This window comes from Trematomus bernacchii, unplaced genomic scaffold, assembly GCF_902827165.1.
Source record: "Trematomus bernacchii unplaced genomic scaffold, fTreBer1.1, whole genome shotgun sequence".
NCBI classification, from domain to species: domain Eukaryota; kingdom Metazoa; phylum Chordata; class Actinopteri; order Perciformes; family Nototheniidae; genus Trematomus; species Trematomus bernacchii.
This window is the reverse complement of record NW_022988083.1, coordinates 12,501-40,000: the sequence shown is the minus strand read 5'-3', so window position 1 is coordinate 40,000 and position 27,500 is coordinate 12,501. Positions and strand designations below refer to the sequence as shown.

Genomic DNA, 27,500 nt, shown 5'->3' with positions numbered 1-27,500 from the left:
CGCGTTCGTGTGTGTTGGAGGAGGGGCTCTGTAAGGAAGTGGCAGATTTTTCCCGGCTGTGTATTTTCAAATTTTAGCGATCTCGAGCCGGTTTCTCCAAAATTACCTACCCCACCTTTAATGGTAAAAGCTTAAACAGTTGATTACCTGCATGCCACAAAGACTGATGTTCTAATATTTTGCACATTTAAGTAAAAATGTAATTGAAATTCAATTTATTTTTCCTTTTTTTTATTGATTGTTATAATTGTACTCAGCCATGTTATGTTAGATGTCAATCCACTTACACTGTAACTACTCTGGCCTTGAAAGAAGGTTACACATCTAACTGATGTCCACTAATCCCTATAAAACAAAGTTCAAGCATACATTAAGCCCAAAACAATAAATAAGGGCACTTTGATATTTATTTTTTATTTGATATTATTTTATCCTATCTTATCTTCTACTTTACACCTGCATGTTGTACACTGTCCCTGCCTGCACCATGTCCAATGTTGTCTCTGTTGACAACCTACTAGGCGATTAAACTGATCTTGTATCTTGCTTATTTCACCTTAGGAAAGCGGGCACGGGATGACAGCTTCCTTGACACCATCATGGCGATGGACCGCCGTGCCATGGTCAGCAAGGAGAATGAGGACCTGCGTGCCAAGGAGATGCACGACGAACGGCTGCTGCATTCACACAAGGCCCAGGAATCGGACGACCAGCTGCTCATGGTGATGCAGCGCCATGCTGACTCGGGGGCGCGCCAGGTGGAGGTGTCGGCGCGCCAGGTGGAGGTGTCGGCGCGCCAGGTGGAGGTGTCAGCGCGCCAGGTGGAGGTGTCAGCGCGCCAGGTGGAGGTGTCAGCGCGCCAGGTGGAGGTGTCGGCGCGCCAGGTGGAGCAACAAAATACCTTTCAGGCTGGGCTTCTGGCAGTGCTAAGCGAGCTGATTAAATCCAACAGGCCTTCAATACAAAAATTAAAAAAATTGTCGTCGTTGATAAACTGTACAATGACTTGTTGGGAGGCGTGTGGTGCAGTGGTCTGGTGCGTTGGTGTTCGGATCAGGGGAGCACAGGTTCAAACCCCACTGCAGTCAGGATGTCGTTGTGTCCCTGGGCAAGACACTTCACCCCAAATTGCCTACACCTGGGACAGTTAATTTTGTATTATTGTGATTATATATATATGCCACTGTTATTAATACTGACACTTCACTTTGCACTAAGGTGTGTCTGCTGCTGAGCCTACCTATTGTTATTATATATATATGTTTTGATACGACTGACACTTTATTTGATATTGAAAATGTTAACTTCTATTTACATGCATACGACACACCTGGGACAGCGTGATGCTGTTATTGATATTGTCTTGAGTGTGCAATAAAAGAGAACCTACATGGCGATTAAACAGATCCTGTATCTTGCTTATTTCTCCTCTGACACTTTATCTTTACAGTGACCTGTGTAGCATCCTATACATCACATGTAAGTGATTATTCTGATACCATCATGTTTCATCGGTTATAAACTGGCAAAGCTTTATTTAATGTGGCTTTCAAAAAGATAATTTCATTGTATTTCAAAATGGCGTCCATATATAATTTCATTGTATTTCAAAATGGCGTCCATCTATTTATAGAAAGAGAAATGGTTAAGTTTGTTATTACCAGTGTTGTGAGTTTAATATTTTTAATTAATTATAGTAAGGGAACATCTTAGGAGTTAGTGTAGTGAGTTTCAGAGCAGTGTAATCATTATTTGACCTAAAACTAAATGTTTTTATGAACATGGGGATTTGCTAACTTTTGATTTCCCCCATTTTACACGACACAAAATGGAGGCCACTATGGGCCACAACTAACACGTAGGTTTCTGTAGGGTTCATGGCAGACGGATGCAGTTGCTCTCAGGAGGATATATAATAAAGGTGTGTTAGCAGCTGAGCCTATTTAGTGTGCATACGACACACCTGGCACAGGTTATTCATTTCACACGTAGCGTAGCGCGTGCATGTCGTCGTCCAATCCTTTTGCCAATCCTTCTTAACCGCCTTCGCCTCCGAATCAGCATTGCTATTGCATTTGACTGGTCGACGATCTGTATTTGTGTTTGCTTAAATAACTCAGACGAAGCTCATGTCTGAGGTCGGAAGGTAAACAGACGCCTCATTTACAGCAAGTGGGTGCGGGAGGTTTTTCTTCTTCTTCTTCTCTCAGTTTTTGGCGGATTGCAACTTTAAGGTGCATACCGCCACCTACTGTACTCGCCGTGAAGTTGTTTGCGGCCTGCCAGTAAACCCAAAAGCAGAAGAAGAAGAAGTGACGTCAGCGGCTTCATTTGCGTAATCCACGCCCAGGAACTCATTTTGGTGTGAACGCGATCTGCTTTAGTTCATCAGAACTAAAAGAGCTCTCAGGAACTAAAGTTCTCATGAACTATTGTGGGAAAAGTACTTGGTGTGAACGCGCCTCTTGATCTCTTTTTCAAGGGAGACCTGCAGCATATAGGTTCCACATGAAACATGAAACAATAAAGGACATCATACATTATATTTACAGGATACATTTACATAGTTATAGACATTTACAAGTACCCATAGTATCAACGAGCATTTCATTTAGCCTAGCTTTACAAACATGCAGAGGAATGAGATTGCTCAGTTTCAATTCTTGCTGAAGATTGTTCCAAACAAGTGGAGCTGCACATAAAAGCTGTCTCACCTAAGACAGTCCTTGCTCTTGGCTCATCTAACAAGACTACATCATGTGATCTAAGACAATAGCTGCTTGCAACTCTCTGTGTTATCAGAGAGCAGATAGAATACGGGAGTTTACCCAACAAAGCTTTGATAATGTTGTAAGAGATGATTTAAGATGTACTGACCCAGGTGGCGTCCACCGCTGAGTATACGACGCCCAAGTCGGCTGCTGCCGCGCCCTGTGACACAAACACAACCCACAGGGAACACACACACACATCAGGAACACACACATAAGGAGGTGTGTGTTTCTGGTGTGTGTGTTACAGCTCCTCAGGCTGTAACACACACACACATTAGGTGAGGGACCCACCAGGTGCAGCAGCGACAGGTGACCCCTCAGCACGTTGTCATAGTTCAACTCGGGGTTCCTCCATTGGACGGAGTGGTTCTCGTACATCAGGAACATGCACTCCGTCTGGTTGTCCACCTCGCCAGCTGGAAACATCTGGTGAGACGTCTCGTTAAAACAGAAGGAGAACTTCCCCGCAAACAGGTTCACGCCCAACATGCTGAAAACCTGCAGAACCAGCAGAACCACCAGCAGAACCAGCAGCAGGGCCGGCCCCCCCCCCCAGCAGAGAGAGAACCACCACCTGCAGACAGACAGGGAGAGACAGACAGGTGGAGAGAGAGACAGTTCAACATCTGCTGACAGACAGGTGGAGACAGACAGGTACAGACAGACAGGTACAGACAGACAGGTAGAGACAGACAGATGCAGACAGACAGGTGGAGACAGACAGGTGCAGACAGACAGGTGGAGACAGACAGGTACAAACAGACAGGTACATACAGACAGGTACAGACAGACAGGTGGAGACAGACAGGTGAGGACAGACAGGTGGAGACAGACAGGTGCAGACAGACAGGTGGAGACAGACAGGTACAAACAGACAGGTACATACAGACAGGTACAGACAGACAGGTGGAGACAGACAGGTGAGCACAGACAGGTGGAGACAGACAGGGAGAGACAGACAGGTACAGACAGACAGGTACAGACAGACAGATGCAGACAGACAGGTGGAGACAGACAGGGAGAGACAGACAGGTACAGACAGACAGGTGGAGACAGACAGGTGCAGACAGGACAGACAGGGAGAGACAGACAGGACAGACAGGTACAGGCAAACAAGGAAAGACAGACAGGAGAGACAGGGAGAGACAGACAGGTGAAGACAGACAGGTGGAGACAGACAGGGAGAGACAGACAGGTGGAGACAGACAGGTGGAGACAGACAGGGAGAGACAGACAGGACAGACAGACAGAGACAGACAGGACAGACAGACAGAGACATAGAGGTGGAGACAGACAGGGAGAGACAAACAGGACAGACAGGTAGAGACAGACAGGTACAGACAGAGACAGACAGGTACAGACAGACAGGGAGAGACAAACAGGGAGAGACAGACAGGTAGAGACAGACAGGTACAGACAGACAGGTGGAGACAGACAGGTACAGACAGACAGGGGGAGGTTGAATTAAGTCATGTCTCACCCTCAGGCCCTGGAAGTGAGACAGGATCCTCAGGGGCCCCAGAGCTCGGAGGCTCCTCAGAAACAGGAAGAACCCGACAGAACCGATCCCAAAGATCTCAACCCCGAGAGACACCAGGAACAGCTGCAACGCCAAATGAGTACTTCCTGTTATTAATATACAACAATAACAACTTCCTGTCATCATTAGATATATATATGTTCATAGAGTCTCACGTGGAGGACCAGGAAGTCGAGGCAGCACCAGCCATCTCTGAAGTACTTGCTCAGTCCGAAGGCGCTCCACTTGAGGAGCATCTCGCTGAGGAAGAGGAGGGTGAACAGTTGATCGGCTCGATGAAGAACCTCCTTCAACAGCGGCCACTGATGAAGGTGCACGTCCTCGAACGCCTGTCACGTGACCAGGGACACAATGCATCACATGACCAGGGACACGATGCATCACATGACCAGGGACACGACGCATCACATGACCAGGGACACGTCACATGACCAGGGACACAATGCATCACATGACCAGGGACACGACGCATCACATGACCAGGGACACGACGCATCACATGACCAGGGACACGTCACATTACCAGGGACACAATGCATCACATGACCAGGGACACGACGCATCACATGACCAGGGACACGACGCATCACATGACCAGGGACACGATGCATCACATGACAAGGGACACGTCACATGACCAGGGACACAATGCATCACATGACCAGGGACACGACGCATCACATGACCAGGGACACGACGCATCACATGACCAGGGACACGTCACATGACCAGGGACACAATGCATCACATGACCAGGGACACGATGCATCACATGACCAGAGACACGATGCATCACATGACCAGAGACACGATGCATCACATGACCAGGGACACAATGCATCACATGACAAGGGACACGTCACATGACCAGGGACACAATGCACACTGAACCACCACAAAGACACAATACTGTATATAAACATCAGAATCCCTACCAGAGCCACGCTGCTCAGCACGATGATGAAGATGATGAAGATCTCAAAGAGCTTGTGTTGGACGATGCAGAGGCAGAACCTCCTGAAGTTAGTCCAGACCCGCCCTGCTCCACGGGACGAGTCCACGACCTGGAGGGGACAGCACTCTGAAACACAAACAAAGACACTGATGCTGCTCTCCGATACTGGTCTCTGATTGGCTGTGTTGCTGGTCTCTGATTGGCTGTGTTGCTGGTCTCTGATTGGCTGTGTTGCTGGTCTCTGATTGGCTGTGTTGCTGGTCTCTGATTGGCTGTGTTGCGATGCTGGTCTCTGATTGGCTGTGTTACTGGTCTCTGATTGGCTGTGTTACTGGTCTCTGATTGGCTGTGTTACTGGTCTCTGATTGGCTGTGTTACTGGTCTCTGATTGGCTGTGTTGCTGGTATTTGATTGGCTGTGTTACTGGTATTTGATTGGCTGTGTTGCTGGTCTCTGAATGGCTGCGTTACTGGTATTTGATTGGCTGTGTTGCTGCTCTCTGATTGGCTGTGTTAATGATCTATGATTGCCTGTGTTGCTGCTCTCTGATTGGCTCTTACTCTGGCTGCAGCAGTCCTCAGGGTCTCCGTGCTGATGGCCTTCAGGAGTTTTCTGCACAGAAGCATTCACAGTTTAGTACACATACTCAGAGTACTACACATACTCAGAGTACTACACATACTCAGAGTACTACACATACTCAGAGTACTACACATACTCAGACATAGTACTACACATACTCAGAGTACTACACATACTCAGAGTACTACACATACTCAGAGTACTACACATACTCAGAGTACTACACATACTCAGACATAGTACTACACATACTCAGAGTACTACACATACTCAGAGTACTACACATACTCAGAGTACTACACATACTCAGACATAGTACTACACATACTCAGAGTACTACACATACTCAGAAATACTGCAGTATAATAAGAGCGTTTACTGCTTTCTGTTCAGGCGTCTCCTCGGGCACCTCGTGGTCTCCGTTGGTTCTGATGTCTAGAGCCAGGTGTTCCTTCCTGTCCACTTCCTGTCCGTCTCTCTCTGTCGTCAGACACAGGAAACAGTCATCAGATTAAAGAGATTCACCCCGAACCCTCTCTGACACCAGGAGTCACAATGGAGACGAATTTAGATAAAGCTCTAGATCAGGGGTGGGCAAATGTTTTGGCTCGGGGGCCACAATGAGTTTTAAAATTTGACAGACGGGCCGGGCCAGTAGCAGAAAAGTGGCGGCTGATATTGTATTCTTTGAAAACTGCAACGGTTTCTTGGCAAATAAGACATACAGCCTTATATCGCACTTCGGTGATAAAATATTTAGCTGTCCACTCCTCATTAACATTGTCAACTTTTCTTTTCTTTGGTCCACTCATTGTTACAGATGCAGGTGGTAGTGGAGTACAGAGCTTCGTGACCACAGAGCGGGTGAACGTTGTGATCAGCTGTTTTAGTGCAGTGCTGCTGTACAGACCGACGTTAACAGCAGCCCTGTCTGTGCACACGGAGACCGACTCTGTCGTCCGGTGATCTAACCGCCTTCTGGAAAAGCTTCACAAGTACGTCGGTACGCAAATGCGCTTTGTGACACAAGTGACGGTACGCATTTCAGATTGTTGCCGCGCATGCGTACCTGCGTACCAGTTATGTGCACCCCTGGTCGGGTCGTTTTTAATCATACGAAGCCAGATTAAATGAAAGAACTACTTCTCCAACCTTATACCTTTCTCCAGTGCCGTGGTGCATTGTTTATTAATGTGGTTCTGCGGCATTACCGCCCGCTGCAGCGCTGCTCTTCCACAGGAGTTTAGTCTACTGTTAACTCACGGCAGCGGCCGCGGGAAAGTCTTCACTGTCCGACTGTCACACAAGCAGCTGATAAATATCCCCCATCCCCATCAGTGAATGTGTTTCAGTCTGAATTGACGCTGACAACGCTGACAACACAACGCTGTTATGAAAGTGTCTCTGGCATTCTACAGGTGATGTTAGCATAGCAACCGAAGCTAATCAGACTATCTTGACTACTTGTTGCTATCATATTGTGGCACAAGCCGTTTTCTAGACACTTATTTTACCAGCGTAGTTTTCGTCATGATTTTACTTGTGATGGCCACATGTAGCCCATTTATAGATTCCATCCGATAGCTACAATAATACAAAACAACAGGAAAACGTCTGCCTCTTCACAATGGTCAATAACAGTGAATGGATGGTCATTAAAGTAAGGTCAAATAAACAGAATCACACTAAGCCTGGTTAGTGTTGCCTGACTTTATATAAGTGTTTTTTATAAGTGTGTGGTCGCGTTTTAGTCACTTTGCTCAGCGCTACTCAGTTACAACTTGTATTCGCTGTACTCGCCATGAACTGTTATTGCTCAGGTTAATCTCGACCCCCTCCAATGTAAGCGTGACGTATTTGGTTCTTAGATCTTGCCGGGTTGCCGACTCCAGCAAAGGTCAATTGTGTCTAGAGTGCGCCATCTAGTGGGATCAACTGAAATGCCGGGTATTGCAGGAAAAAGGCAAAATTAATGCGGTCTTTACTATAATTTGGACAATTTTGTACCAATATTCGGCGGGCCGGATTAAAAAGCCCAATGGGCCATATATGGCCCGCGGGCCTTAGTTTGCCCATGCCTGCTCTAGATCCTGGTCTCACCTGTGAGTTCTGGTTTAGCGCCGGTCTTCCTCCCCAGCAGACTCCCAGCAGCTCTGTAGATCCGCCTCAAAGCCATCTGGACGTTGTTATTGACCTTCTCTTCTGGATATGCCGGACTGAGACCACGGAGCGGACTCAGCAACAAGACCAGGAACAGGTTCAGGGCCTGGAACCACAAAGAAAGTAATGACTAGACACAAGAACAGACTCCAGACCAGCAACAAGACCAGGTTACAATTACCAACTTTAAACTAGACCAGAGGTGGAGTGCACCAGCTGGGCGTAAAAAAGTAGTTCTTAACTCTAACGTCGGGCTTAGGTACGTCCGACTTAGTGATTCGAATTTACACCGAGTGCACCAAGCCTGACTAGTCACGGTCGTAGCTGCGCCTCGTCTTAAGATGCGCGTCCACGTCAATACATGCCAAACAGTAATTGTTGCTAAGCAACACACGTCTACATAATTTAACACTCAAACTTCTCCATTCAAAGCAGCCCGTTAGCGTAACATCTGAGCGCAATCAGCACCTGCCCAAAACCGGAAGCTGTCATACACTCTCGTAGCTCTCATAGCAGCTATATATGAAAACCCATAAATATGACAATGGATTATCAGTAATCATTTCAAAGTTAGGGTTAGGGTTAGGGTTAACCCTCCTAACCCTAACCCAGACACATTGGATTAACCTATGGATTAACCTTCAGCAGCGTTTTATGCGTTTTAATGCCATTGAACACAACTTTTGATCAGAGAAACAGCAACGGTAAGACTATTTCAGAAATAATCGTTGATGTGGTTTAGAACAGGATGGCGTTTTATCACAGCAGAATTTAACTTTATCTCCGGTAGAATTCTGATCAGGCATTAGCTCCGCCTCCTCTTATTTATTTATTTCAAGCTAAGGACCCAAGATCCGCGTTTCTCTAACAGGGCTTCAAAAGAGGGGTTTGAGCAGTATGAGGGATGGCTACAATGGGTGAACTGTTTGGTATTTTGAAAAAAACCTTCAAAGACATGTTTTGTACAGGTATGGTCCTACAATATATTTTTCAAATATAGCATGATAGGTCCACTTTAAGCTAGTTAGTAGCAAAATGCCTCCGTTCTCTACAGATGACTTCCACAAACTTCTACAGTAGATGGCCTTGTTGGAAATGAAAATGCAACGGTTGGAAGTTAACATGGAAGTGAATGGACTATGTTGGAATGACTCCACTTTACCAGTGTTGCAAAACAATGGAAAAGGGTATGCTAACTCACAGCTAGTTAGCAGCTACAATGATTCCAAGGAACAGGAGGGCTGTGTACCGGGTAATAAATCTACAAGTGGTAGTCCTCCCTCGAACTCTCTGGGTGCAAAACCAAAGAGTAATCATTTCCATGGGATTTGGGAGGACGAATAACAGGCAGAGCCCAGCGCTCTGAAATCTGTGATGCGACCGGCTGGCCTGCATTGTTATCACCCAGGAAGAGCGCCTCTTCAACCCCTATTCATACTAGGAAACAGTCGTGGACAGCTGCTAAAGGGAGAACTACAAACAATCCTCCTAAACCACCAACTGTGCCAATCCAGAACAGATACGATCCACTGACCCAGAACCGGAGATCTCATTCTGATGAGCTGGATAACCTGTCCTCTTCACACAGCAGGGTAAGGACCAATAGCTACTCCAAAAGTAAAAGGCTAGAGGGAAAGCTAACGACTGGGCCTGAAACTCTGATTGTGGGTGACTCTGCTGTAAGAGATGTAAAAGGTCTGTGTAGTAAGAACAACACCAAAGTACTCTGTTTTCCCAAGAATATGGTCTCTGACTTGGCTGAGAAGATCCTGCATATTGGGGCTGAACATCCGACTGTGAAGAATGTGGTACTGCATATTGGAACAAATGATGTTGAGAAACAACAGTCAGAAGTACTGAAAGAAGACTTTAAATGTCTGTTGGAAACTGTCAGCTCTCTAAATGCGGAGGTGTTCATCAGTGGCCCTCTACCGCCCGTCAGAAGAGGAGTGGAGAGATTCAGCAGATTGTTTGCACTGAACACTTTCAACTGCCTGCACTGACCATTCTGTCAATTTTATTGACAATTTTAACATTTTCTGGGACCGCAGACATCTTTTTAAGGCAGATGGAGTTTGCCTGAACAAGTCAGGAATGAAATTGTTTATTTCTAACATATTCAACTGCCTGCATCATCAATCTGTTCCCATCAAAACAAGAGAAAGACACAACACATCGCTCAGAAAACCTTGAAGAAATATCACTGCACCCGCCTGAGGAATGTCTTGATTATGGGAGACAAATGTAGGAGTCTCCACCGCCCTTCCTCCCCCTACCAACACCTTTGAGGATACTCTTCCTTCACCCCCCAGCTCTCTCTACTCTCCGTTCACCCTTTCACCCTCGCCCACCTTAGGGTTGGCACCAAGTCCTTCCTGGAATTTAATGACCGCATGAAGGAGATACGCAGGGCTGGCAGCATGTCCTTTACCCCCACCCCTCCACGATGCCCACCACAATCACAGAAGCTGCGAAGCGCACCATCTCCCCCGTCTTCATCACCGTGCCTACGTCAACCCCCCCCCCCCCCCCCCCTTCAAGACAGCATCTGCGGTCTCCGAAGCCTGATAAGGATGTGTGTGTACAAAACGCAGCAAACTCTAACTGATATGTGCTGGGTCCAGGCTCAAGGGCGGATGGCACTCTCAACTCTTTCCAGGACATGCCGGGGCCCTGCCTGCCAGTAGCTTTGCCGATATCTGTGTTGATAGGTAATAGATTAAGAGCGGTGAATCAGCTCAGAAACAGGAAGCGCTCAAAAGTTTGTGTGAGTTTATCAAATTTAGCAGTAATTCCATGTCAGCCACAGCTTGTCACACAACATCTGACTGATAGTGTATTTAAGGAACTTAAACTAGCTTTATTAAATGTCAGGTCTTTGGCAGGAAAAACATTTTTAATCAATGATTTTATCACTGAGCACAATCTGGATTTTATGTTTTTAACGGAAACTTGGATTGAACAAAATAACAGTGCAGCTGTTCTTATCGAATCAACCACTCCCAACTTTAGTTTTATGAGTCAGGAAAGAATGCTTAAGAAGGGAGGTGGAGTTGCTATTTTGTTCAATGATTCCATTCAATGCAGGAAGACATCTTATGGGGACTTTGCTTCTTTTGAACATGTGGCCCTTCAGCTGAAATGCTCCTCTCGAGCTCTGTTCCTAAATATCTATAGACCACCCAAATACTGTGCAAGCTTTTTTGATGACTTTACTGAACTGCTGTCTATAGTGTGTATTGACTTTGACCGTTTAGTCATTGTTGGTGATTTTAACATCCATGTTGACAACCCCCAGGACAGAGGGGCTAAAGAACTGTTTTGTGTTCTTGATAACTATGGACTGACTCAGCATGTGGCGGAGCCCACGCACAATAAGGGGCACACTCTGGACTTAATTATCTCAAAGGGTCTGAATATCTCTGAGGTTGTGGTGACTGATGTTGCACTCTCTGATCATTCCTGTGTTTTCTTTGAGAGCTCTATTTCTGTTCACAAAAATGTTCAGAAAGAGGTAACCACAAAGCGATATTTAACTGAAAACACTAGGGAAATGTTTACTCAGAATTTTTCTTCCACACTTGCCCCTGCTAACATCTCAGTAAATGAGCTAGTAGATCATTTTAATTCAAAAATTAAAAATGTTATAGATACCATTGCTCCAACTACAGTAAAGGAAGTGATTGGCAAGAAAATATCTCCATGGAGAAAGGCCATGACCGTGAGAACAGAAAAAAGAGAGTGTCGAAAAGCTGAACGTAGGTGGCGAAAAACAAATCTCCAGGTTCACTTTGAAATCTATAAAGAGAGACTTGGCCTTTATCATTTGGAATTGAAAATGGCACGACAGTCTTTCTTCTCTGACATCATTACCAAAAACAAAAACAACGCACGTGCCTTGTTTGCTACCGTCGACAGACTAACTAACCCCCCAGTGTCAGTAGCCTCTGAACTTCTATCCACCAGGGCGTGCAATGGCTTTTCCTCCTTCACTGAAAACATTCAGAACATCAGACAAGCAGTCAGTGCCTCTGCATCAGGTACAGCAGGTGTGTTGTCCCTGTGTCCACCTAATATCAATTCAATCAGATTAATGATAAAAACTTAGAGGACATTATTCAACTTCTGAAATCCTCCTCCTGCTGCCTTGATATTATTCCAACAGGATTTTTCAAAGATGTTTTTCATTGCATGGCCTCAGATCTACTTCACATAGTAAACACATCTCTTCACTCAGGTGTTTTTCCACAGGCCCTGAAAACTGCAGTCATTAAACCGCTCTTAAAAAAGAATAATCTAGATGCTTCAGTAATGAACAATTACAGGCCCATATCAAACCTGCATTTAAATAACTGTTTGGATGTGTTCCAGTCAGGATTTCGTCCAAACCACAGCACTGAGACTGCTCTTGTAAAGGTCTTCAATGACATCCACTTAAACACAGACAGTGGCAGAACTTCAGTGTTAGTATTATTAGATCTCAGTGCTGCGTTTGACACTGTTGACCACAACATATTACTAGACCGACTGGTGAATATGCAGATGACACACACAATTACGTAACCATTTCACCAGGAGACTATGCTCCAATTCAAACACTGAGTAAGTGCATTGAACAAATCAATGACTGGATGTGTCAGAACTATCTCCAATTAAACAAAGATAAAACTGAGGTAATGGTTTTTGGAGCCAAGGCAGAACGTATAAAAGTTAGCGCTGAGCTTCAGTCTGCAATGTTCAAAACAACAGATACAGCCAGAAATCTAGGTGTAGTCATGGACTCTGACCTGAGTTTCAACAGTCACATTAAAACAGTTACTAAATCAGCCTACTATCACCTAAAGAACATATCTAGGATTAAAAGAATAATGTCACAGCAGGATCTGGACAAACTTGTCCATGCTTTTATCTTCAGTAGACTGGACTACTGTAATGGTGTCTTCACAGGTCTCACTAAAACATATATTAGAAAGCTGCAGCTAATTCAGAACGCCGCTGCTCGAGTCCTCACTGACACTAAGAAAGTGGATCAGTCCTGTTCTGTTCTGAAGTCTATACACTGGTTCCTCACTAACACTAAGAAAGTGGATCACTCCTGTTCTGAAGTCTTTACGCTGGCTTCCTGTGTGTCAAATAATTAATTTCAAAAATATTGTTGCTGGTTTATAAAGCTTTGAATGGTTTAGGCCCAAAATACATGTCTGACCTACTGCTGAATTATGAACCATCCAGAACTCTCAGGTCTTCAGGGACTGGTCAGCTTTCTGTCCCCAGAGTCAGAACTAAACATGGTAAAGCAGCATTCAGTTATTATGCTCCGAATATCTGGAACAAACTCCCAGAAACCTGCAGGTCCGCTGCAACTCTGACTACTTTTAAATCCAGGCTGAAGACTTTTCTTTTTGCCGCTGCTTTTAATTGAACTATTCACATCTTAAACTGCACTGTAACTTTTATTCATGTATTTTTTTCTTTTAATGTTTATTTTATTATCTTTACTTTTTAATGACTGTTTTGAAATGCCATTTTCTGAGCACTTTGAATTGCTTTTTGTTGAAAGGTGCTATATAACTAAACTTGCCTTGCCTTGCCTTGCTAAGTGTGTTAGCATGTTTTCGCTCAGGGCTCATTTAGACGCTTCTTGTAAAAATGGTTCATATCGTCAGCTGCTGAGTTTCTTCCCGCTAAGTGGGTATGACACATTAATAGGTTGTTAAATGTTAAGAAACCCTGAGACACAGTTTCGTGAAGAAAAAAACAAACAGGTTAACTCCAGTCGACTTGCTGCTTTCCTACGTGGTGAAACGATCAGTGGTGTACTGCTGCCGGAGCATACCAGACCGCCGCGCCGGCACTTCATAAATTGCAGTACCCATAAGGAGCTGCACACATGCCGCAGTTTTTGCGTGGCTGTGTCTTTAGTTGAAAGCCCTGTGGCAATCTGCTCATCTGAAAATAAATGCTACACAGGGGCGGACTGGCCATCTGTGTGTTCTGGAGAATCACAGAACGGCCGGTCGTCAGCCCTCCTGTTGACAGTTCACGAGCGTCGAGCCCTGTGTTTCAGTTGAAGAGGGCAGTTGAAGGGGTAACCGGTGATATAAGGAATCTACCTTTGAATATGTGATCTTGTGTGATCTTGTGTGTTCTCATGTGATCCCGTGTGAGCTGCAGGAACTCACCAGCAGGTTTCCTGAGACGAGGAGCATCATGAAGAAGAGGAGACAGGATGTCTTTCCGGAGACCTCCATGCAGTCCCACAGCGCCTCGACCCAGTCCCCGAACAGAACCCTGAGGACCACCAGGAGGGAGTGGAAGAAGTCTGTCATGTGGAAACGAGGAAGCTCGCAGTCCTCTGCGATGCGACAGACTTGGTCTTTGTAGTCCTTTCCAAAAAGCTGCATGCCAGCAACGGAGAAGATGAAGAGCGTGATGAAGAGGAGGAGCGTCAGGTTCCTCAGAGAACTCAGAGCCGTCCAGATGATCTTCATCAACATGTGGAGCATCGGCCACCACCTGGCCAGCCGGAGGAACCGCATCTAGAGACAACTTCTGTTATTATTCATATTATTATTATTATGATTACCATCATCACCATCTGGAGAAAAGTTATGTTATTATTAAATCTGCCATTTCCATCATCACCACCATCATCCCCATCACCACCATCATCACCATCATCCCCATCATCACCATCATCACCACCATCATCCCTCATCACCACCATCATCACCATCATCACCACCATCATCCCCATCATCCCTATCATCACCATCATCCCCATCATCACACCACCATCATCCACATCACCACCATCACCCATCCCATCTCAACCACCATCATCCCCATCATCCTATCATCACCATCATCCCATCATCCCTATCATCACCACCATCATCCCTCATCCATCTCACCATCATCACCACCATCATCCACCATCATCCCATTCATCACCATCATCACCATCATCCACCACCATCATCCTATCATCACCCATCGATCCCATCTCCCTATCATAACCATCATCCCCACATCACCAACCATCATCCACATCACTCACCTATCATCACCATCATCCCCATCATCAACCACCATTCAGCCCCAGCAGCCCAGAGCAGCCAGCAGCCCACAGCATCCCCAGCAGCACCACCAGCAGCCCAGCACCACCAGCAGCCCCAGCAGCACCACCAGCAGCCCCAGCAGCCCACCAGCAGCAGCAGCAGCCCCACCAGCAGCACCAGCAGCCCCAGCAGCCCCAGCAGCCCCAGCAGCACCAGCAGCAGCAGCAGCAGCCCCAGCAGCACCCACCAGCAGCCCCAGCAGCACCACCACCAGCCCCAGCACCACCAGCAGCCCCAGCAGCCCCAGCAGCAGCCCCAGCAGCCCCAGCAGCACCACCAGCACCCCAGCAGCACCCGCAGCACACCACCAGCCCCAGCAGCCCCAGCAGCCCCAGCACCACCAGAGCCCCAGCAGCCCCAGCAGCACCACCAGCAGCCCCAGAGCCCCAGCAGCACCACCAGCAGCCCCAGCAGCCCCAGCAGCACCACCAGAAGCCCCAGCAGAACCAGCAGCACCACCACCAGCAGCACACCACAGCAGCCCCGCACCACCAGCAGCACCAGCAGCCCAGCAGCACCACAGCCAGCACCACCAGCGCCCCAGCAGCCCAGCAGCCCAGCACCACCAGCAGCCCCAGCAGCCCCAGCACCACCACCAGCACCACCAGCCCAGCAGCCCAGCAGCCCCAGCACCACCAGCAGCCCAGCAGCCCCAGCAGCCCCAGCAGCACAACCAGCAGCCCAGCACCCAGCAGCACCACCAGCAGCCACAGCAGCACCACCAGCAGCCCCAGTCAGCACCACCAGCAGCCCCAGCAGACAGCATCAGCAGCACCAGCAGCACCAGCAGCCCCAGCAGCCCCAGTCAGCACCAGCAGCACCACCATCATGCCCAGCCCCAGCACACCAGCATCCCCAGCATCCCCAGCAGACCATCAGCAGCAGCAGCAGCACAGCAGGCACCAGCAGCCCCAGCAGGACAGCAGCAGCGCCCAGCAGCCCCAGCATACCCGCAGCATCAGCAGCAGCACATCAGCTCATCCCCATCATACATCATCATCATCATCACCATCATCACCATCATCCCCATCATTACCATCATCATCCCCATCATCCCCATCATCACCACCATCATCCCCATCATCCCCATCATCACCATCATCATCCCCATCATCCCCATCATCCCCATCATCATCATCACCATCATCACCATCATCCCCATCATCCCCATCATCACCATCATCACCACCATCATGCCCATCATCACCATCATCACCATCATCCCCATCATCCCCATCATCATCATCATCACCATCATCACCATCATCACCATCATCCCCATCATCACCACCATCATGCCCATCATCACCATCATCACCCATCATCCCCATCATCACCACCATCCAGTGTGAGAAAAAGTTTTTAGAGAGTACTTGTCCATGGACAAGTGAGTTTGGCAATTTACTTGTCCGAATACATTTTTCACTTGTCCAGAATGGACAAAAATTGGGGCCACTGGAATCTTCTTCTTCGCCAACATATTTTACATTTTCCCACGTTTTTTACGACACCGCTAACGTAAGTGAGCGGTAAGATTTTACTGCATCACACATAGGGTTGGGTATAGTTTGGATTTTAACGATTCCGGTTCTGCTTTTCGATTGCGGTTATTTTCGGTTCTTGATTCCGGTTCTTTGAGAGGGTAAAAATAAGTCCCATGACAAACTGGGAGAAAAACATATTTATGAAAACATTAAGTCAAACCTGTATTCCTATTTACAAATCACTTCATACTGTTTAATTTATTACGGTTATTGAATACAATTATATAAAAATAATCTCTGCATTGTTTAGTTAGTTCTATGTGGTGCAGTTTGAGAATGTACAATTGGCCCAGTCTCCTCTGATGTTACACTGCAACCTGCCTGTGAGACAGTTTCCAACCACACATGTCCAACACATAGGCCTAATAATAATAATACATTATATTTATAGCCTATAGGCCTAGCGCTTTTCTACAACTCAAAGACACTTGCATGCTTACACATGTCCTGCAATACACATGCTGCAGCTGCCCAGCTATGGAGGACTGAACATGACTTAAGTATAAATAAATAAATAAATAAATTTGTAAATAAATGTATGAAGAAATACAGGAATAAATAAATGACGAAATAAATACAGAAATAAAAGAATAAATAAATGCATAAATAAATATGGAAATAAATACACCAATGTATAAATAAATAAAACAGAACACACGTTATTATATATCTTTCATATATTTCTACATTTACTCGACATACATTTATTTATGTGTCCATATGCTAATGAGGTGGGCGGTCCTAACCTCAGTCTGAAGCAGGATTGGTTACAGGAGTGTGTGATCATTTCTGGCAGAGGGCTATACTAACGCCTGGCTAACCGCGCTGATTCGAATGCAGGAGCTTTACTGTTTAGCCCTTATCTTTATACATCCATGGTTTATCCACAGTTGTAAGGATTATTTATGGGTATTGGTTTAAAAGCCATTGGAGATCATTAGCGGACCATTTAGAGAACGGAGAACCAAAAGACTATGTCCTCTCTATGTCCAGTTTCGTGTGGAACGATGTATAGAGGACTTGGCTCAGCTCGACATGGATGTGGATGTTAACCCAGCTGTGTTTGAGAGTCTTCAAGAGGTTGCCCGCCAACTTGAAATCCTCTCGGAAACAGAAGAGGCGACCCTTGGGCGTCCATCTTACATGTTGCCCCCAAACGTTATTGAAGCACATCTTCGTTGGGGGCACACCGCTGGGCACATCGCGAACGGGTGTGCAAAAGAACAATTATTAAAGAAGCCATTATTAGCGAGTTGCCGTGGGTGTACACTGTACACAGAATGAACAGATGTGACTTGCCACGAATCTCTTGCTTCTGCCTGGCTCCAACAATTGGCGAATCCTGCTTCAGACTGAGGTTAGGACCACCCACCTCATTAGCATACGGACACATAAATAAATAAATAAATAAATGTATGTCGCGTGAATGTAGAAATATATGAAAGATATATAATAACCTGTGTTCTGTTTTATTTTCGACTTTTATTTATTTATACATTGGTGTATTTATTTCCATATGTATTTATGCATTTATTTATTATTTTATTTATTTATGTGTATTTATTTCAAAATTTATTTATTTCTGTATTTATTTCGTCATTTATTTATTCCTGTATTTATTTATTCCTGTATTTATTTATTTATTTATTTACGTATTTATTTATTTATTCCTGTATTTCTTCATACATTTATTTACACATTTATTTATTTATACTTAAGTCATGTTCCGTCCTCCATACCCAGCTGCTCACTGTTTGTAAATAAATAGTATTTTAATTTCAATAATGTATTTTCTATACCCTGCTTCATAAACAATACTGACATCCCTGTGCTCCTCCGAGTCTGGGGGATGTGAGGACAGCGCGAGGACACAGACAGGGAGGCTGCTTTATTTCATAAAGGAAATGGCGGTCAATATTAACAACGTAGGAGCTAAAACGCTTAATAACCTTCATTACGTGTTAAAGAAAGAACATAAGAAAGTTTGACAAAGATTAGGCTGTTAAACGGGCAGCGGGTCCGCTGTGTGTAGAAAGAGAGAGAGAGAGAGAGAGACGCTGAACTGCACCGTGCAGCGATCAGATGATCCGGAGCAGAGAGAGAGAGCTGCGGTCCGCGGGGCTCCGCCTCCTGTCCTCACAACTCTTATTAATCCCGGTACCGGACAATTGTTATTTGTTCCTACTCGGAACCGAATTTTGCTTCCCAACCCTGCCACTGTGCTACACGTCCCGCCCCGCCCCGTCCCGCCTAACAGTACAGAAAGCGGCGAGATGCAGGAATCGACAAGCAGAACCGAAACTAACATTTCTAAACGAACAATGGCGGACACGGACAATTTGCGAATGAGTTCTGCCTTTTGTAAACTGAGTTTATCAATAATTTGTCAATAAATGAGGGCTAAAAACGTCACTTGTCCGCCGGACAAGTCAATTGAAAGATCTACTTGTCCGACATTGTAAATAACACGTCCCGGACGGTGGGACGTGTGCTTTTTCGCACACTGCCATCATGCCCATCATCACCATCATCACCATCATCACCACCATCATGCCCATCATCATCATCATCATCACCATCACCATCACCATCATCATCATGCCCATCATCACCATCATCACCATCATCATCACCACCATCATCCCCACCATCATCATCACCATCATCATCATCACCATCATCACCACCATCATGCCCATCATCACCATCATCACCATCATCACCATCATCATCATCATCACCATCATCCCCATCATCCCCATCATCACCACCATCATGCCCATCATCACCATCATCACCATCATCACCACCATCATGCCCATCATCATCATCACCATCACCATCACCATCATCATCATCATCATCATCATGCCCATCATCACCATCATCACCATCACCATCACCATCATCATCATCATCACCACCATCACCACCATCACCACCATCATCCCCATCATCACCATCATCACCATCATCATCACCATCATCATCATCACCACCATCCTCATCATCATCATCACCACCATCACCATCATCATGTCCCCTCTTCTTCATGTCTCTTCTACATCAACATGTGTCCCCTCTTCTTCATGTCTCTTCTACATCAACATGTGTCCCCTCTTCTTCATGTCTCTTCTTCATCAACATGTGTCCCCTCTTCTTCATGTCTCTTCTACATCAACATGTGTCCCCTCTTCTTCATGTCTCTTCTACATCAACATGTGTCCCCTCTTCTTCATGTCTCTTCTACATCAACATGTGTCCCCTCTTCCTCATGTCTCTTCTACATCAACATGTGTCCCCTCTTCTTCATGTCTCTTCTACATCAACATGTGTCCCCTCTTCTTCATGTCTCTTCTACAACAACATGTGTCCCCTCTTCTTCATGTCTCTTCTACATCAACATGTGTCCCCTCTTCTTCATGTCTCTTCTTCATCAACATGTGTCCCCTCTTCTTCATGTCTCTTCTACATCAACATGTGTCCCCTCTTCCTCATGTCTCTTCTACATCAACATGTGTCCCCTCTTCTTCATGTCTCTTCTTCATCAACATGTGTCCCCTCTGTGTAAAAAGACTCTGAAACAGGAACAAAGACCCCTCTCTTTTTGTCCTGATCCATCTCTATAGAATCCTGTCTGAAAATGAGCTGATCAGATGTTGGTCACTTTGTGATGTCACAGTGTTGTTTTGGGTTGTGTAACAATTAGCCAATCACCAACCAATATAACCAACTGACCAATAGGAGGAAGCGCAGGTTGATGATGTCGGTGAGGAGCAGCAGACTGACGAAGACGATGATGCTGTCATAGATGTTCCAGGATACCTGTAACCAAGGCAACAGAAACACATGTTACCATAGCAACAGCTGTCATCACTGAGCCGCTGACAAACAGGAAGTCTCACCTGAGCCGCTAACAAACAGGAAGTCTCCGACCGGTCTCAACGATGTGTGTCCGTCAGGAAACACGCCGCGTGTGTCCGTCAGGAAACACGCCGCGTGTGTCCGTCAGGAAACACGCCGCGTGTGTCCGTCAGGAAACACGCCGCGTGTGTCCGTCAGGAAACACGCTGTTTACAAACAGTTCCAAACATCCAGTGATAAACTGTGATGTTAACAACCTCATGATAACCTCATGTTTTTAACTTAGGATCGTACCTGTGGTTAGTCTAGAAAAAGGTCAATGTGTGCATTTTATTATAAAGTTGTGTATATTTACAGACTGTTGCAAAAACTAAGAAGCTTATAAACATCAGGTTTAAAACTAAAAGAGCTTTACAAAAACACAATTAAAGATGGTTCGAGTTTTATTTTAGTTATTAATTATTATTTTTTGTCAAAGAGATGCTGATTTGAAACCGTTGATACATACAGTTACGGCATTTCCTGTTTCTGAGGAGAGAGGGGAGTTTGTCCCAAAGCTTGCTGCTGTATTTACTCCCTCCATCTGACAGGAGGAGCCTCGTTGAGCTGAGAGTGAGACTCCACGGAGTTCACTCCGTCACGGAGAGGGAGTGGGTAGGGGTAGGGTGTAGGACGTGGTTTGGGATTGGGCTGAAGTCTCACCTGAGCCGCTGACAAACAGGAAGTCTCACCTGAGCCGCTGACAAACAGGAAGTCTCACCTGAGCCGCTGACAAACAGGAAGCCTCACCTGAGCCGCTGACAAACAGGAAGTCTCACCTGAGCCGCTGACAAACAGGAAGTCTCACCTGAGCCGCTGACTGTCACTACCCGATCTGCCCCCCTGCCCGATCTGTACTGCGCATGTGCGAGATGGTCCGCCATATTGGACAACTCCGTACGGCAACCCAAATAGGACACTTGACACAGTGGCTTTTGGCAAAGCACACAAAGACAACTCAAAGAACCGAGAGAGATGAGTTATTGTTATTACATCGTGACTTCTCTATTATTTAACAACTCTTTTTATTGGGTTCTTTTATTTGGGGTTAAGTACATCGTCAGAATAAGTGAGACATGGATTTAACTTCTGTTAGACAGCTATCATACTGAATAAATATTTACTGTGAATGTATGCAAACATGTATGGCATATAGCTGTCTAACAGAAGTTAAATCCATGTCTCACTTATTCTGACAATGTACTTAACCCCAAATAAAAGAACCCAATAAAAAGAGTTGTTAAATAATAGAGAAGTCACGTTGTAATAACAATAACTCATCTCTCTCGGTTCTTTGTGTGCTTTGCCAAAAGCCACTGTGTCAAGTGTCCTAGTAGAGTTGCCGTATGTAGTTGTCCAATATGGCGGACCATCTCGCACATGCGCAGTACAGATCGGGCAGGGGGGCAGATCGGGTAGGGGGGCAGATCGGGCAGGGGGGCAGATCGGGTAGGGGGGCAGATCGGGTAGGGGGGCAGATCGGGCAGGGGGCCAGATCGGATAGGAGGGCAGATCGGGTAGGGGGGCAGATCGGGTAGGGGGGCAGATCGGGTAGGGGGGCAGATCGGGTAGGAGGGCAGATCGGGTAGGGGGGCAGATCGGGTAGGGGGGCAGATCGGGTAGGAGGGCAGATCGGGTAGGGGGGCAGATCGGGCAGGGGGGCAGATCGGGTAGTGGGGCAGATCGGGCAGGGGGGCAGATCGGGTAGGGGGGCAGATCGGGCAGGAGGGCAGATCGGGCAGGGGGCCAGATCGGGTAGGAGGGCAGATCGGGCAGGGGGGCAGATCGGGCAGGGGGGCAGATCGGGCAGGGGGGCAGATCGGGTAGTGACACTGACAAACAGGAAGTCTCACCTGGAAATATCCGTACGGATCGAAGGCCACGAGTTTCAGGAGCATCTCAACGATAAAGATCGCCGTGAAGACCTGATGGAGCACAGACAGGTGGAGACAGACAGGTGAAGACAGACATGTGGAGCACAGACAGGTGGAGACAGACAGGTGAAGACAGACATGTGGAGCACAGACAGGTGGAGACAGACAGGTGGAGACAGACAGGTGGAGACAGACATGTGGAGCACAGACAGGTGGAGACAGACAGGTGGAGACAGACAGGTGGAGACAGACAGGTGGAGACAGACAGGTGGAGACAGACAGGTGGAGACAGACAGGTGAAGACAGACAGGTGAAGACAGACATGTGGAGCACAGAGAGGTGGAGACAGACAGGTGGAGACAGACAGGTGGAGCACAGACAGGTGGAGACAGACAGGTGGAGACAGACAGGTGGAGACAGACAGGTGGAGACAGACAGGTGAAGACAGACAGGTGAAGACAGACATGTGGAGCACAGAGAGGTGGAGACAGACAGGTGGAGACAGACAGGTGAAGACAGACAGGTGGAGACAGACAGGTGAAGACAGACATGTGGAGCACAGACAGGTGGAGACAGACAGGTGGAGACAGACAGGTGGAGACAGACAGGTGGAGACAGACATGTGGAGCACAGAGAGGTGGAGACAGACAGGTGGAGCACAGACAGGTGAAGACAGACAGGTGGAGACAGACAGGTGGAGACAGACAGGTGGAGACAGACAGGAACAGACATGTGTGAAATGGGCACAGAGAGGTGGAGACAGACAGGTGGAGACAGACCGGTGAAGACAGACAGGTGGAGACCAGAAGTGAAGACAGGACATGTGGAGCACAGACAGGTGGAGACAGACAGGTGGGAGACAGACAGGTGGAGGAGACAGACATGTGGAGCACAGAGAGGTGGAGACAGACAGGTGGAGCACAGACAGGTGAAGACAGACAGGTGGAGACAGACAGGTGGAGACAGACAGGTGGAGACAGACAGGTGGAGACAGACAGGTGAAGACAGACAGGTGGAGACAGACAGGTGGAGCACAGACAGGTGGAGACAGACAGGTGGAGACAGACAGGTGGAGGACAGACAGGTGGAGACAGACAGGGGGAGCACAGACAGGTGGAGACAGACAGGTGGAGACAGACAGGTGGAGACAGACAGGTGGAGCACAGACAGGTGAAGACAGACAGGTGGAGACAGACAGGTGAAGACAGACAGGTGGAGACAGACAGGTGGAGACAGACAGGTGAAGACAGACAGGTGGAGACAGACAGGTGGAGACAGACAGGTGGAGCACAGACAGGTGGAGACAGACAGGTGGAGACAGACAGGTGGAGACAGACAGGTGAAGACAGACAGGTGGAGACAGACAGGTGGAGCACAGACAGGTGGAGACAGACAGGTGGAGACAGACATGTGGAGCACAGAGAGGTGGAGACAGACAGGTGGAGACAGACAGGTGGAGACAGACAGGTGAAGACAGACAGGTGGAGCACAGACAGGTGGAGACAGACAGGTGGAGACAGACAGGTGGAGACAGACAGGTGGAGACAGACATGTGGAGCACAGAGAGGTGGAGACAGACAGGTGGAGACAGACAGGTGGAGACAGACAGGTGGAGCACAGACAGGTGGAGACAGACAGGTGGAGACAGACAGGTGGAGACAGACATGTGGAGCACAGAGAGGTGGAGACAGACAGGTGGAGACAGACAGGTGAAGACAGACAGGTGAAGACAGACAGGTGGAGACAGACAGGTGGAGACAGACAGGTGGAGACAAACAGGTGGAGACAGACATGTGGAGCACAGAGAGGTGGAGACAGACAGGTGGAGCACAGACAGGTGGAGACAGACAGGTGAAGACAGACAGGTGGAGACAGACATGTGGAGACAGACAGGTGGAGACAGACAGGTGAAGACAGACAGGTGGAGCAGGAGATTTGTCCCATCTTTCCTGGGTGCAACCCACAAACTCATCCCACACATGGTATGTAAATGAACAGGCTTTCCGGAAGCGGAAGCATTGTTACAACAAAGAAATAATCTACCAAACACACATTTCCTTACTTTCTGTGTTAAGTGTATATGGTCCCACTCACCAGCTGTACGTCATTCAGCATGGAGCTAAACTGCTCCGTCATGGGGAAATGTTCCAGAGACATGAAGATGGCGTTGATGACGAGGCAGAGCACGACCCCGAGGTCGAACAGCGGGTCCCTCACCAGGGCCTGGAGCCGCTGTTTGAGCCCCCGCCAGCAGCCACAGCAGTTCCACTTCAGGAAGACTTTAGAGGTGACAGAGCAGCAAGCAGGACACGAGCGCTGGACCTCCTCCAACCCTGAAACACAACCAGCTGCAGGAACCTGTTTCTGTGTGGGACCCTGAAGGCAGCATCGCCCTGGTCCAATGGGATGGCTCCATGTGATTTTAGAGTATTGAAGAAAGCTTGTGTGTGTGTGTGTGTGTGTGTGTGTGTGTGTGTGTGTGTGTGTGTGTGTGTGTGTGTGTGTGTGTGTGTACCTTCCATGCTGTCCTTCTTCTTCCCCTCTGGTTCCTGTGAGAGCGCCACCCTGCTGGCAGCCTGTTGAAACAGCACAAGGTGTTATTAAAGCTTTATAAAGTGTGATGGTGTCTGGGAGCTGAACTGATCTCACCTCCTCTTCCTCGCTCCTCTTTATCGCCTCCAGGATCTGACTGAACTCTTCTTCTCTCTGTTTTGATTCGCTGACCGCCGCCCCCTGCTGCTCGCCGGCTACCAAGGCAACCGCCGCCACGATGAGGCTGAGGACAAAGAACCCGGCGGGGAAAACGACGAGCAGGAAGAAAGTGAGGTAGGGTTTACCTGAGGATCGCAACACCTGTGGAGAGAAGGGAGGTTATTACTAACTAGTGACTAACACTAACACCTGTGGACAGACGGGAGGTTATAACTAACTAGTGACTAACACTAACACCTGTGGAGAGATGGTAGGTTATAACTAACTAGTGACTAACACTAACACCTGTGGACAGACGGTAGGTTATAACTAACTAGTGACTAACACTAACACCTGTGGACAGACGGGAGGTTATAACTAACTAGTGACTAACACCTGTGGACAGATGGTAGGTTATAACTAACTAGTGACTAACACTAACACCTGTGGACAGACGGTAGGTTATAACTAACTAGTGACTAACACTAACACCTGTGGACAGACGGGAGGTTATAACTAACTAGTGACTAACACCTGTGGACAGATGGTAGGTTATAACTAACTAGTGACTAACACTAACACCTGTGGACAGACGGTAGGTTATAACTAACTAGTGACTAACACTAACACCTGTGGACAGACGGGAGGTTATAACTAACTAGTGACTAACACCTGTGGACAGACGGGAGGTTATAACTAACTAGTGACTAACACCTGTGGACAGACGGGAGGTTATAACTAACTAGTGACTAACACTAACACCTGTGGACAGACGGTAGGTTATTACTAACTAGTGACTAACACTAACACCTGTGGACAGACGGGAGGTTATTACTAACTAGTGACTAACACTAACACCTGTGGAGAGAAGGGAGGTTATTACTAACTAGTGACTAACACTAACACCTGTGGACAGATGGTAGGTTATTACTAACTAGTGACTAACACTAACACCTGTGGAGAGAAGGGAGGTTATTACTAACTAGTGACTAACACTAACACCTGTGGACAAACGGTAGGTTATAACTAACTAGTGACTAACACTAACACCTGTGGACAGACGGTAGGTTATAACTAACTAGTGACTAACACTAACACCTGTGGACAGACGGTAGGTTATAACTAACTAGTGACTAACACTAACACGTGTGGACAAACGGTAGGTTATAACTAACTAGTGACTAACACTAACACCTGTGGACAAACGGTAGGTTATAACTAACTAGTGACTAACACTAACACCTGTGGACAGATGGTAGGTTATAACTAACTAGTGAATAACACTAACACGTGTGGACAAACGGTAGGTTATTACTAACTAGTGACTAACACTAACACGTGTGGACAAACGGTAGGTTATTACTAACTAGTGACTAACACTAACAACTGTGGACAGACCAGCCGCGGCGTTATGGGTGGGCCCACCACTCTGGCACTGGGCCCACCCATTCATTGATCAAAAATGACTGGGCGTAAATATAGTTTCCAACATTTTTGATCAAAATTAACGATTAAATAATAAAATAAGAGCAAACGTGTGTTTCCCTTTCAAAAAATAATAAAATTAAAAGCATTAAACATTAATTAAAGTAATCAGGCCGAACTCATAGTCAAAGCGCGGGAGCAAACATATCGTAGAACGTCTCGCGGCCGCGCGCAGACGAAGGAGGACAGTGGACTGGACAGACACAAAAAATATACCGCGCACACTAACGATGTCACAACAATCGATGTTCAGTTTTTTTAAAAGAGTAAGAACAGAGTCGCCGCCGCCGGAACCACCACACTCATCATCCTCACAGCAGGTGCCGCCTCAGAGAGACGAGAGTGTGTTTAATGTTGTGCCCCGCTGAGCTCAGTCCCTCTGCGGGACGTAGCATCCGTTGCAGGATAACAGAAAATAGCATCCCAGTGCCGGACCTCTCAGCCATAGATGACCCGGCGGCTACACAGCCAAAGCTCATAAAGTACCCTCAGACACTTCTCGGACAAAAGAAAAGGAGCTCCGCTGCCCACTGGTATGACAAGAACACATTCTTGGAGTATAGCATTAGCAAAGACAGTGTGTTTTGTAAAATGTGCCGGCATTTTAGAGAGAGAGGCGGGGCCGGCGGAGAAGATACATTCAGTCGCGATGGTTACAGGGACTGGAAACACATCGACTATGCTCTCAGTAAACACGAATGTCATTCTAGGCATAGCCTATTTTTATTAGATTATTAACTAAAATCGCGAGAAAACATTTGAACAGGCCCAGCCGAAATTACATTAGCCCACCCACAATTGAAATCATCAGTTATGTGATGCTAATCTTCAGTCATGTGATGCTCATCATCAGTCATTTGATGCTCATCAC

The 27,500-nt window shown here is 46.9% G+C and overlaps 1 protein-coding gene across 1 annotated transcript in view; it reads right to left on the bottom strand.

Moving 5' to 3' along the window:
* Positions 1 to 27,500, bottom strand: part of LOC117474934 (sodium channel protein type 4 subunit alpha B-like) — a gene marked incomplete at its 5' end in the record, with an annotated part of 39,721 nt that overhangs the window by 2,097 nt on the left and 10,124 nt on the right. Inside the window, 14 exon segments of the mRNA XM_034120970.1 lie at positions 2,878 to 2,931; positions 3,066 to 3,348; positions 4,255 to 4,377; positions 4,470 to 4,643; positions 5,250 to 5,395; positions 5,830 to 5,881; positions 6,231 to 6,331; positions 7,952 to 8,117; positions 14,194 to 14,550; positions 20,415 to 20,501; positions 22,433 to 22,504; positions 24,548 to 24,786; positions 24,969 to 25,029; positions 25,103 to 25,306. Coding sequence (XP_033976861.1) covers positions 3,217 to 3,348; positions 4,255 to 4,377; positions 4,470 to 4,643; positions 5,250 to 5,395; positions 5,830 to 5,881; positions 6,231 to 6,331; positions 7,952 to 8,117; positions 14,194 to 14,550; positions 20,415 to 20,501; positions 22,433 to 22,504; positions 24,548 to 24,786; positions 24,969 to 25,029; positions 25,103 to 25,306 — 1,914 coding nt within the window.